The sequence below is a fragment of the Lytechinus pictus genome, chromosome 2, assembly GCF_037042905.1.
Source record: "Lytechinus pictus isolate F3 Inbred chromosome 2, Lp3.0, whole genome shotgun sequence".
In the NCBI taxonomy this organism is placed as follows: Eukaryota; Metazoa; Echinodermata; class Echinoidea; order Temnopleuroida; family Toxopneustidae; genus Lytechinus; species Lytechinus pictus.
The window spans coordinates 18134938-18148390 of record NC_087246.1 but is presented as its reverse complement, the minus strand read 5'-3'; the positions used below and the strand labels follow the sequence as shown (position 1 = coordinate 18148390).

Sequence of the window (13453 nt, the reverse complement as noted above, 5' to 3'; positions counted from 1 at the left end):
GCTTATCTAAATCAGAGTAGGTATTACCTTTTGCATGGCAACATAAAGTAGTATGTATACACATCGATCAATTATTTGTTATATTGCATACTGTAGAGACTGAAAGGGTCATATTAAACAATTAACACTATATCCAGCTGGCATACATGTACACTGCAATTCACATTTAACTACATGTAATTTATCAACTTAGCACCATCACTAATTCACGACTTCTATTGTATTTTATCATGAAATATATATGACATTTTAATTGGTTCTCATTGCAACATGAAACAAGGTTTTATTTGCTATGTGCAACCTGTAAATTATCAATGAAGAGCTTCCTTTAAAGCTTTTAAATCATCAAAGAAGTAAAATATTTCATTATTCACACAGTAAAATACAAAATAGTTTACTTTCTCAGTTTTATAATTTGTATACCGCCAATGATGTGTATTGTACTGTTTTGTGCAAATAAGTGATACTTCAGAATTTCATAGCTTTCTCATTTTTACCTCCAATTTTGATGAAGTTTTCAATGTTGTGCTAGTTTAGAAATTCTCTATTTTTAATATTCAAATTAAGTTTTTGTTTGGGTGTGGTGGACTTGATCTTTATTTATTGATTTGTTTTGTTAAGTACGGCTACAAGAAACCTGACGAGTTTTTCATAAAGCTAGACAAACTAGCCGTTGGTTTTCACTGAGAATTGAACTACATATAAGCTACTGAACTCCTGCATCTTATCTCACTTGCTTTATTGTCATTGAAAATCAAACACGAAATATGCTTCTCTTGGTTTGATTGTCTTGTATGTTTCTTGCCCAGAGAAATGAGAAATGGTTTGTAATCAATAGCAAGGTCCCTCCATGTAGCCTACTGCATCCAATGATACCATCTGAGAAGCAGGTATGTACTTTATATTTGATTTTTTTTTCAATATGTATCTCTATTGGCAGACAATTTGTATTCATATTGAACATATATTCATATTGAACTTTTATTGACTCTCCAGCTATCTGCCACCATCTAAAAGACAAACTGTTAAAAAATTGAGGCAGGGGCTATCATTTTTTTTAAGGCAGTATATGACAAGGCTTTAGGTTGGAAAATGAAACTCATTAATACGGTTTTCTGCTAGAAATATGAATTTAATTAAACATCGTAATGTGATCTTGTAACATTTCACTCCCCTCAGTAGTGAAGAATTCTAGCCTGATCATGATGACAGATTTCATGAGATTCTTGCCGACATACAAAACATAATACTATCCTGATATGCAACATGAAGGTGATACTCAGTTCACTCATGTCATGTGCGATGAGCAGATTTTACGCTCAATGAACCATGCAACTTTGCACTCCCATCCTATTTTAAGATTAAAGATTGATCATTCTCTGATTCATGGTCACGTGTTCTATGCCCACTCTATCTAATTCCCCTTCGTCTCACTCCCATACTACATATCCTAGCTCATCTACAACCAGTTCATCTATAAATTAATTGATCTTTACTGCGCACTACATGTATATACCACAGTATTTAAAATTTTATTGAATTTAGGCTGTACCATTTCAAATATGGTTTCAAACCACATCAACTGAATTTACAATGTAAATAGAGTGTGAAAAAGAGAGTGGAAATTAGACAACATTATACATGACAGACCAAGCCTTCATTAAGTGATGGTTGAACCAAATGGCAATTTAGCCAATTGAGGTAGACAAAAAGGGTTTTGCAATAATTAGATGATTTGAATATTACACCAAGGGAATACAACCAAGGAAGATACATGTACATTATTAAGATAGAAGGAAGAATAAAGGAACAAACCTTCTTCTGAGTAGGCTACTGTCCATCTCAATATCTCTCATTAATTCAGTCTCAGTTATAGTCAGCAGTAGGTCTCCATCTACTTTGTGGTTTTCAAATCCAAAACAGAAATTGGCAAAACCTACAATATCAAATGGTAATAAAAGGAGAATGCATGTAAATCACAGGCAGATCCGGGACTTATCAGGGGGCACTTTTTCACATCCTCAAAAATGACCCCCCCCCAAAAAAAAAAAAAAAAAAAAAAAAAAATTAATAAATGATAATAAAATAAAATAAAAAATGGAGAGAGGCAAATAAAATTGACAAGTAAAAAGGAAAGTTGAATTAATATTTGGATCTGTGCCTGCATGTTATAAAAGTCAATGTGGACACTGCATCATGTGCATAGAGTTTGAAAGGGTACTAAAATAACTAGCCCCCATCATCATGAAATGGTTGCAAATTTTGTATAAGATTTCAGACTGAGAGGCGTGAGCATAGATGTTTTCCATAATATATTTCGCAGCTACTGCTCCAAGTGTTAAGGTGCTTCAGAGAAAATGAGAATATTTTGTAAATGACAAACAAGGGATTTGCTCAGAGATTCTGTGTATTACACTCAATGACCAAAATTCCAACTGACAAACATGTTAGAGTACAATTGAGAATTTTAGATAACCACATCAATAGATCTGCAGATAGTTTCACTTTGTATTCCTGAATCTTATTGGCCAGATTATGTTCAAAATCTTTATCTTAAAGTGCTTTAACACACATGCAGCCAAACATAATCATGTGCCAAGAGATATTTGTTCAATACATTACTCATAAAAACAAATAGCCTGCATAATGTAGACAGTCTGTTATTGAACAAATCTTATCTCTAATTATGATTCCGCCATATGCCGTGTGCATGCTTCATGTTGGCAGTGCTTTCAAACATGCCTCATTTCAGGTCAATGGGATTAATTATTCAATGTGTGATTGCCATATCTCATGGACTAATTACAAATCACCTTGGTTTCAAGTCTTTCTCTCTCTACAAAACACCTTTGCTCACTGTAAAATGTACTGTACATGTACTCAAGTGTGGCTTCAAGTTGACAGCAAATGAGGTCTTAAAGTCTACATGTACAATATCATTCCTATGACATTGACATGTACATCTTCACTGCATTGAAAAACGACACCTTACAACCTATCATCTGTTTACCCCATTGGCCATTTGAACTTCAGAGAATGCTGAGGTAATGGATTGCTCATTCAGCAAGAAATACCTTGGAACTATTGCATGAAGACAAATCTTTGTATATTCATGTACATTATTTTTGTAAGCATGTGTTGTTTTACTTTATAGTTATAGTTCTAATCATTGTAATACTATAGTCGGATGTAATCTTAAAACAATGTAAATGAATAGACGACCTGCGAAAACCAACTGACTAGGCACATTGAGTAATAATTACAATGAATGAAAATTTCTCTACTATGGGCCTATAAATAAGTATTAATCTATAAAGCTATATATTGTAACATGATCTTTATATTTTGTAACTTTACAAAAATAGTTTGACTGAAATTCTCAAACTACCATATTTGTAAAAAAATAAAAACAGCCCAAACTTATTCACAAGCACAAATAAACCAATGATCATATTTAAAGGGGAATCCAACCCAAATAAAAACTTGTTTTTATAAGGAAAAGAAAAATCAGACAAGCTGATAGGTGAAAGTTTGAACAATATTGGACAAACAACAAGAAAGTTATGAATTTTTAAAAGTTGTAAAAATTGGTAATCACTATACCCATGGAGACTTCAAATTGGCCGCATATGGAATATCATAGTGATGTAAGGCAAGGACTACTCTTCCATGTACTCCAATACATATTATGGCTAAAATGTCATTTTTCCCAAAAGTTTTATTTCAAATTGTATTTTTCTTTCATTTGAGGACATAAAACAATATACTACCTGGGTTATATTTAGATTACTGCCCCAGGGGAATGGGTACTTAGGAGAAAACCACAAATCCCTGATAATAAAGTACATGGCCTATGGGAAAGTTGTCCTTGCCCCTTGTCATAATTTACTTACTCAGTTGCCAATTTGAAATCTACATAGTCTTAAAGTTAGAGATCTCAATTTTAAAACAGCCATAACTTTTTTATTGCCCATCCGATTTCTTTCAAACTTTCACCATTTTGTTTAATTTATTTTTCTCCTTCCCAACACAACATTTTATGGCCAAGGCTGGGTTCCCCTTTAAATAGAAAAAAAATCATCACATACATTTGTACTCTTCCAGTACAATTATGTTCAAACAATTTCCATCAAAAACAAGCTTCAAGGCACTTACACATTGAATATAGAGTACAGTACATTAAAAGTAGGATATTAATATTTAAAAGAGACAGTTATACACCAATCATTTGCTATGGCTAGTTTGAGTAATGTTGAATACCAGTACAGTTGTTATGAAATTGCTCTGAGAGTGATAGTTTGGGACTATATCTGATTATATCCATCGTGATAATAATCTGAACAGGTGATTGATCTAAACCTGTCATGTGACCAAAGATAGTTCCAACCAAATGTCACGAAATTGGCAAAAATGCCATGAATCCCGTCATCTGACGTCACATCCCGGGAATCCCGAGCCATGTCAGATGTAAATAGTTCAAAAGATAATTTACAGCTATGCATACTGTGCACGTACAACGCGCGTATGTGATCAAGGGGATCAATCATATCACCAAAACTAATTAATGAATTCTCTCTAAAAGATTGTTTTTCATGCAATTAGATCTACAATCCTTCCGATGACGGATACAGCCTTCGATCAGAGATTTGGTGAAACTATGATCCCCTCAGTGACACAAATGCGACCATTTTCCTTCAGGCTGCGGCCCTCAGGAAAATAATTGCATTCCGGCGTCACTTCGGGAACCATAGTTCCAACCACCTCATTTGGTGTCGTACAAATTTGTTCACCATACTTCGTGTGCAGGAGCCTTTAACAAAATCTAACAATCCATGCGAGAGAATACTACATGTAGGAAATTAAAGTGACAACAAGGAAATGCAGCCAAAATGTGATAACTGACAACCAATTTCCGCAATTGAATAAGTTCCATTTCCTTTCAAAATGGTATGAGAAAGCTCTTATTATTAGAGGGGAAAAAATGCATTTGATATACATGTACATAACTTATGCACAGTATATTCTTACCCCTCGTAAAAAATCTGCATTTTGGGAGTTTTTTTCATGACAGGTCAGTTGAAGTTACTTGCACAGTATCAGCTGAATTGACATAATCTCTTCTGTCATCTATATATACTGGTACCGGTAGATGTTTCTAGTTACACCTCATACTTATGGTGACTTATCTGATTTTGGAGATCATCAACACTGACCTCAAAATTATTCATGATATTTTGTTTTATTTTGAGTTTATTGATCAGTACAATGTAGGGCTTGTGGAAAAGGCTTTATATGTATACCATACATCGCTTTCACACTCCATTTTCTTTATTAGATTTGAGCATGGTTTAAACAAGCGAGCCATTAATTTACACATTGAAAATTGAACAGATGAACATCTTGATCTAGAAAATCCTTCTCAGATATATTAATGTATTATTAGTCAGTAGCGTGATGATCCAAATATTTGATGGGGCCACTTTAATACAGCATATGGGACAACATTTTGAAAAAAGCTGAGCTGCAAGCAAAAATTTGAGAAAAAAAATTTAAACAAAAATTTAATTTTGTAAAAGATTTTCATATAATACTCAGGAATTTTACCCCTTTTCTGTTGTTTTTCTCCCTTTTTTTTTCTTGGTCATAAAAGCTTGGGGGTCCCTGGCACTTCCAAGCTCCCATTCCCATCAGTAGTGTTCAACTCAATTCAATTCATTCCATTTATTTTCCTTTTCAATATTAACAACAAAAGTTAAATTGTATAACAAAACAAATTTGTACAATAAAATAACAGTGTAACTTCTGTTTGATCAGATATACTTAAAACTCTTGTTATGTAGCCTCGTAAAGGACATAGTCATACATGTACACATAAAAAGTAAAATGATAATCTGGACTCTTCCTTCAATAATTAGATAAAATAAACCATCCTTGATGGGAGATGACGTATACTGCCCAAATTAAATCACTCCACCCAAGGTAGTATCAAAGGTACGGTGTTACTAACACGCTAACAATAAAGGGCAAAACATATCGGTACATTTAAAATTTGAAGGAAAAAAAAAACTACATGCATGCACCATTGTACATGTAAATGCAATTTGTTGGTACCTCCATGGATCAAATACCAAATACAGACTGATCTGTTTGTGCCTCATGTACATGTACACACTATAACAAGTGATACCACATTCTTCATTGTGTAGAGATGATATCCTATATGAAACAACCTGTACAATGCATACATGTATCCCAGAAAAAAAAAGGAACCAAGGTTCTCAATCATTTATTTCATACATACTCAGGCAAATGATTTTGGATATCTTACTTTTGTTATCACGTAAGGTTCAATTTTCTCTTTCATTTTGATACCATACCTAATTCAGATATACATAAGTTGTGCATCGATGACTGGGAATAATTCAAAATTTTAATGTCAAATCAAGTGCTGGAAAATTGGTCAAGATTTATTTTGGATAGAATGATCTTGAGTGAGATAAGGATGGGTCATTAGCATTTATTTTGTGTTCTTGTTTTGTTTTAATTTTCTATGTAGCAAACGATAAAAGATGCCAATTCAAACATGATTTGTGTGTGTGTGTGCATCATTTCTATCAGGCTTCAAGTTTTATTGTCCACAATCGGGCCGTCTGCACCGGCCCGAGTTTTCAAATTAGCGCGCTTTTTCATATCCGGCAAATTATCCCGATCTGAACAATCTCGAGAATATTTGTAATGGAGACGCAATTATCGCGCTAGTTCGTAGGATTAATCTCGAGATTGCAATCCCAAGTCAACTTAGATTATTTGCAAAATAGCGCGCTATTTTACTCAGGATTATTTCTTCACAGCGTCAGACCATAATGCATCGGTGCCTCGCTCATGCAGGAATCGCTCTTCTTACTATGGTGGAGACGGGGTTTCTTGAATCTCGAGATTAATCGCGAAGAGGGCCGATCAGGCTAAAATCTCGAGATTGAGCAAATTCGGGCTGGTGCAGCACCGCCTAAAGGCACAATCTATAATTACTTTTGTCTAGTATTAAAGAGAGATTTCACCCATTCTCTAACTTTCAAATTTGGAACCAGAATGTACTTGATGATTGGGACATCTATCCAGGGTAGGAAATAATTCTGATTTTTTAGGGGCTATCTTTTTCTGGACACTGGGGCAATTGCCAAATTTTGGGGGCTAGTTATTTCATCTTAAATGCTACTCTTTAGGGGCAACAAGCAATTATGCAGTTGACCTCAGATGCAATCATTCTGCCAATATCTTGAATATTGTTTGTGACAGATCTTAGGGCAACTCTAAAAAGAATGGTTGCCCCGAAGCATGCTTTTGGGGGGAATTTTAGAGGCTATTTGGGCTGTCATGAGGGTGAAATTGCCTGTCGCTCTCATGTATTTTCTACACTGCATCTATCCATCAAAATTGTTTCCTATTTATTCTGGGACACATTGTATAGTTTGATAAATATATCAACATTAAATGAATGGTTGGTTTCTACAATATTTTCTGACCTACCTATGGTTTTGACCCACATCTGAACTTCCTTCACACTCCAGCATGATATATTGAAGGATAATTTGGACGGGATTTCTTCACCGATAGTGCGAAGGGCCTGGATGGCTAGCTTGGAAGCAATCTCATTGTTACTGCTCGCTACCTGACGTAATGATGCTATCACATTGATATCTTGGAATACCTGTGACAAATTACATGGGCAAATAGAAGTAAATCACAGTTCGATTTTTGTCTCGGAAAGTTGCATGGATATTAAGTGGAAATTATTGTCCATTGAGGTTTTCGGCCTTGGAAAATTATCTATTCCGAATAAGATGGCTATTTATATTTCAAAGACTTTTTAAATTACATGTAAAAATATATGGCTTATTACGACATGCTTTCTTTTTAAAGATGTTGAATCCATTTTTTAAACTCCTGTGAAAAAAAAAGGAAAAAAAAACAATGCATGATTGGTGTGAGATTACATGTACCTCAATTTTCATAAAAATATATAGCACCTTTTTTAAGCAAAATTGTTCATAATCTCAAATAAAAAATGCATGTCAGCTTGTTATTCTTTTAAAAGTCATACAACAGCAGAAAATGCGTTTCATACTTTAAATGAGTCAGAAAATATGTTCCATCAAGTTGTCTTACCTGCAGGTATGAACATTTAATCATTGATTTATTGATATATTGTCCGGACAGAGAATATCCTCCCTACATAATTTGGTATCATTTTCATAAGGATCTTTGCAGGCATGACTGACTACGAGACATTCTCTTAAAGGTCGTAAAATTTCATGTTGCTGGTGAAGATGAAACAAAGTGTGGAACAAGAGTGTCGCTATTAAAGGCGAGCACATAATACGCCCGTCTGTAACAAGGAAAATGGAATAATTGGTCAAGCAAGAAAAGTGGAAGGTGGCGACTTCACCTTTGACCTTCTGACCTCATAATCAATAGAATTGCTAGGATCTATGCTAGTATCATACACACAAAATTATATGAGGCTAGGTTACATGAAACTAAAGTTATCGCGTTTACAAGGACTTCAGAAGGGTAAGATGAAAACATGTCAGTGTGACCTTGACCTTTAACCTTTTGACCTCAAAATCGATAGGCTTCCTGGGATCCATGCTAGTATCATACACACCAAATTATATGAGCCTAGGTTAAGTTAAAATAAAGTTATCACGTTTGCAAGGACTGCAGAAGGGTACATGAAAGTTGAAAATATGTCAGTGTGACCTTGACCTTTGACCTCAAAATTGATAGGCTTCCTGGGATCCATGCTAGTACCACACACACCAAATAATATGAGCCTAGGTTAAGTTAAACTAAAGTTTAACTTAACCTTGACCTTTAACCTTTTGACTACAAAATCAATAGCCTTCCTGGGATCCATGCTAGTATCATACACACCAAATTATATGAGCCTAGATTATAAAGTAAAACTGAAGTTATCTCGTTACAAGGACTACAGAAGGGCAAGATGAAAACATGTCACTGTGACCTTGACCTTTGACCTTTTTTTACCTCAAAATCAATAGGCTTCCTGGGATCCATGCTAGTATCATACACACTGAATTATATGAGCCTTGAATAAGTTCAACTAAAGTTATCAGGTTTGCAAGGACTTCAGAAGGGTATGATGAAAACGTGTCACTGTGACCTTGACCTTTGACCTCAAAATTGATAGGCTTCCTGGGATCCATGCTAGTATCACACACACCAAATAATATGAGCCTAGGTTAAGTTAAACTGAGTTATCGCGTTTACAAGGACTTCAGAAGGGTAAGATGAAAACATGTCAGTGTGACCTTGACCTTTGACCTCAAAATCAATAGGCTTCCTGGGATACATGCTAGTTACAGACACACCAAATTATATGAGCCTAGATTGAGTAAAACTAAAGTTATCGCATTTACAAGGAATGCAGAAGGGTAAGATGAAAACATGTCACTGTGACTGGGATCCATGCTGGTATCATACACACCAAATCATATGAGCCTCATTTTAATATTAAACTGAAGTTATCGCGTTTACAAGGACTGCAGAAGGGAAGATGAAAATATGTCACTGTGACCTTGACCTTTAACCTTTTGACATCAAAATCAATAGGCTTTCTGGGATCTATGCTAGTATCATACACACCAAATTATATGAGCCTCTAGAGGTTAAGTCACACTAAAGCTATCGCGTTTACAAAGAAAAGTTACATGTAACGTATTGACAGACAGACGGACGGACACTGAGCATGATACCATAATACGTCCCGTCTAGGACGGGCGTATAAAAAATAATTGATTGCACACAGAAAGACACCTACCCATCATTCCACCTGATCCAATCCACTCACACGTACACACACCCACACATGACAAATTACCTCTCTCGCACACAGGCATCCACCCATACAGCGCTTCCTAAAAACTTCATAAACACTTCATAAAGCATTGCGTACATTTCGTCATTTCCCGCTTTCTTATTGGTTTTGTTGATCAGCAATGGCCAACTGCCCCATTGTTTAATTTCAAAATGGCATGCCTGATATGGAAGCAGTTACTTAAGTTGAGCCCTTCACAAGTGTGAGTGGATGTGAGAGTGTGTGGGAGATGGTGTTTGTGGGAGGGGTGATGTGTTGTGCATTTGTGAGGGTGAAAACGTGTGTGTGTTTGTAAGGATGGGTAGGTGTCTTTCTGTCTACACACAAATCTTTTTTAACACTTGTTTCATTCTTCACCCAGCAACTTGGCGCAACTGAGATATTACTAGTCATTCATGCAAAGATCCATCTATATGAGAATGGTACCGGTACCAAAATGTGCGGGGAGAATAAGTCTTTCAGGACATAGCAATAAATCAATGATACCTCAGACAAAACTTCAAATAATTGGGACATTTTTTCTGACTCATTCTGTATGAGTGCCCTGAAATGGTTATGATGTGAAGGACATCAAATAAAGAAAGTTTTAGCTATTTTACATCAAAATTTTACCAGGTACCAAATCAATATGAAATATCTGCATGCATATCTTCACCTTCTACAGAACAGAATAAAAGAAAAAGAAAATACCTTAGACCATATTGCTCATGTAGCACCTTTCATTGGCTGTGTATATTTTTTGTGCCCTTTTTTCAATACTCCCACTCCTGCTGTACAGCAGGAATGGGAATATTAAAAAAGTAGTCTTGAACCCTAGATATTGACATCCATGTCCTGAATAAAGTGTGGATGTACTGTACAGTATTCCAAAATGAAGTGATAAGAAGAGACCATGCCCAGGACATGTTTTAAAAAGAGCCTTTGAGACCGAGAAGTAAAATCATACAGGGGTGTAAGCCTATTATATCTTATTGATCTTCTTGAGAATGTGGCTGAGGACATGTTAAAGAAAATATGAGGGTTACTTGAGTGAGGGGAACATTTTATTAAACAATATAGTGATTCTTTTCCAACGAATATGCTCTATATTTACTGTACATATAATCAAAATTTCAATCCTTGCATCTTATTGGCTCAGAGCAAAATCCTTTTCACATCAATCTTATCTAAAAATTCAAAGTGAAGCTTTTGTACTTACCTTAGTTCTTCCTTGATCTTTCTTAATAATTGCCTCCATTGCAAAGTGGAATGCAGCAAGACACTTTGCCTCCCTCCTACTACATTCTAGAAGAGGCATGAGCCTGGTAAGCCATCCCTCTGATCTACCCTGAGCATGGGCCTTATCACTCCTTGCAAATTCACCAGGATCATGGGTGGTCACAAATGGTTCCACTAGGTCCAGAGTTCCAGAGCTGACAACCTGTCGTTCTATGGCCTGATTGGATGCCAGGACCGCAATAGCCAGGCAGGCATAGTAACGGATGCTGTTGTCAGAGTTGAAAGCCAGTGGGAAGAGCCACTCTGAAGTGCGGAATTCAATCATACGCTGCTGGTTGGCAGAGCCACCATACATGGCACAATTAGCTAGTGCAGCAGCACAGTGACGGAGAGTGATGTTGTCACTCATTCGGCAGCTATAGAGAACAGCCTGCAGTCCACCACGGTCAATAACTTTTGTGCAGGTGTCTTCTGAATGCTTGAAGAGATTCTCCAAGATACCCATTCCTATCTGAAGAAGAGTAGGTTCTTTTCTGGAACATGCTAATTTTACAACGGATTCTAGGCCTTTCCTAACTACAAAGTCACGGTTATTTGCTGTCATTATCTGCTCTAGTAGCCTTGCTGAATTAAGCTGCAAGGCCCTGTCATCTGATTTACAATTTTTGAGGAGGATATCTAATCCCCCTTCCATTCGCATTGCATCGCTGATGCTATAAGCCAGGTCACGACCATACTTCGGGGTACTCCAGGCATCATCTACCATTCTATAGAGCTGTTGGGTTGCTTCTACTACTTTATCTGTGTTATCCTGCTTCAGCTGTTGTATCACATCCTTGGCCAGGGTGACGGTACTCTCCATACGTGTACCGTTCCCTGTTGGGGGAGGAGACGAACACTCGGGGGATCCTGGCTTGGTTGACATTCTCTTAAATTTTCCACTACGTTTTGAAGATCTAAAACTACCACGAAAAGAGCTACATGTATCTACCTCATCTCCTAGCCTATCGAGGGTCACCACTTCCTTATTGGGTTGGACATCTAATGTATCTGATGTCACAACATCATGAGTCTTCTTTACCCTGAGGCTTCGACTGCGCTTTGGAGAAGAGGATCCAGGGTTACGTTTGAAGGAGCTCCACACTGTCCTAGTCTGCCTTGGAGGGGACTTGTATTCGAAAGAAGACTCTGTCAACGGATTTTCCGTCATCGAGTCTGAGGATTCGGAAGGTGTTAGAGGTTCAGTTTCAGGAATCAATTCGGGCGAAGGTGTTGCAGAAACTTCACTGTGAGGTGGAGTCGAGGCTACTCTGACTCCTTTTTTGCTGCAATGCAAACCCATCAATTCTCAAATTTTTGTCGAGGCAGTCACGCTTCGGAAGAATGAAGTAGCCATTCTGCATAAACAACAAAATAGACAGAATGATAAGCTGAGATTTTTATTAAAGTACAATTTAAGTAATTTGTAAGTTGTAGCATGTATTTTCAGTAAAACCATCCAACTAACCTAACCCCCCCCCCCTCCATTTTCTTGTCTAATGATAATCAATTTATAAATGAATCCACTGACAACTGAATTCTGTGATTTCTATAGCCTCTGTATAGGATGACCATGTGCCAGTATTTAATCAAAGTCTTATATGATAATCAAATTTTCAATTCATCTACCATTTATAACAAAACTATTATTCAGAGCTCTATGAAGGAGAATAATCCGCCAAATCAATGCGTTATTTTAAAAGGTTGCAAAAATCAGCTATTAAAACAGCCTGGGTTTTAAGGTTCATTCAGACATTGGCATGATGCTTCAAGGTGATTAAAGCAACATTTTGTGTACAAGATAATTTTTTTTCCTGATTGCTAAGAAATCATGAATGCTTGTAAGCAAGCAACAAGAGAACCAACGGCTTAAAGTCCTCTCCAAGGGACCTGTAGTCCAGGATAGGCCCCATAGACAAGGGGTCGAACCTTGTTTTTTTAGATATACAATGTTTTTTGATGGTTTCTTGTCAATTCGAGGGTGCTGATTCCGAATCTGAATGATGCCACTCTTGTAACCTTGAGCATTTTCCGCAAATTGGCAAAATCCAATATGGCCGCCAAAATATGCAAATTACCCATGAAAATCATAAAATTGCCCACACATTAGCTATAAAATGCATGTAGTTGTTGTGCAGAAGTGAAATACCAATTGGAAAAGCGATATTTGACAAAATATTTATTTTATTGATATTCAAAATGGCCGCCATAACCCCTGTATACTTTATTATGTAGAATATGAATGGGGAAAAATATTTTTTCAAACAAGAGCACTATTATTGCATGTGATTGTGACCT

General features: G+C 36.4%; 1 protein-coding gene across 4 annotated transcripts in view; it reads right to left on the bottom strand.

The window, feature by feature from the left end:
• Positions 1-13453, bottom strand: part of LOC129254652 (NAD(+) hydrolase sarm1-like) — a 37962-nt gene that overhangs the window by 18120 nt on the left and 6389 nt on the right. For all 4 annotated transcript variants that reach the window (XM_064111777.1, XM_064111795.1, XM_064111786.1 and 1 more), the window contains exons 2-4: positions 11097-12513; positions 7528-7708; positions 1816-1936 (exon numbers count right to left, since the gene is read on the bottom strand). In XM_064111777.1, the coding sequence (XP_063967847.1) occupies positions 1816-1936; positions 7528-7708; positions 11097-12458 (1664 nt within the window). In that variant the 5' untranslated portion in view covers positions 12459-12513. The remainder of the gene's footprint in view (positions 1-1815; positions 1937-7527; positions 7709-11096; positions 12514-13453) is intronic.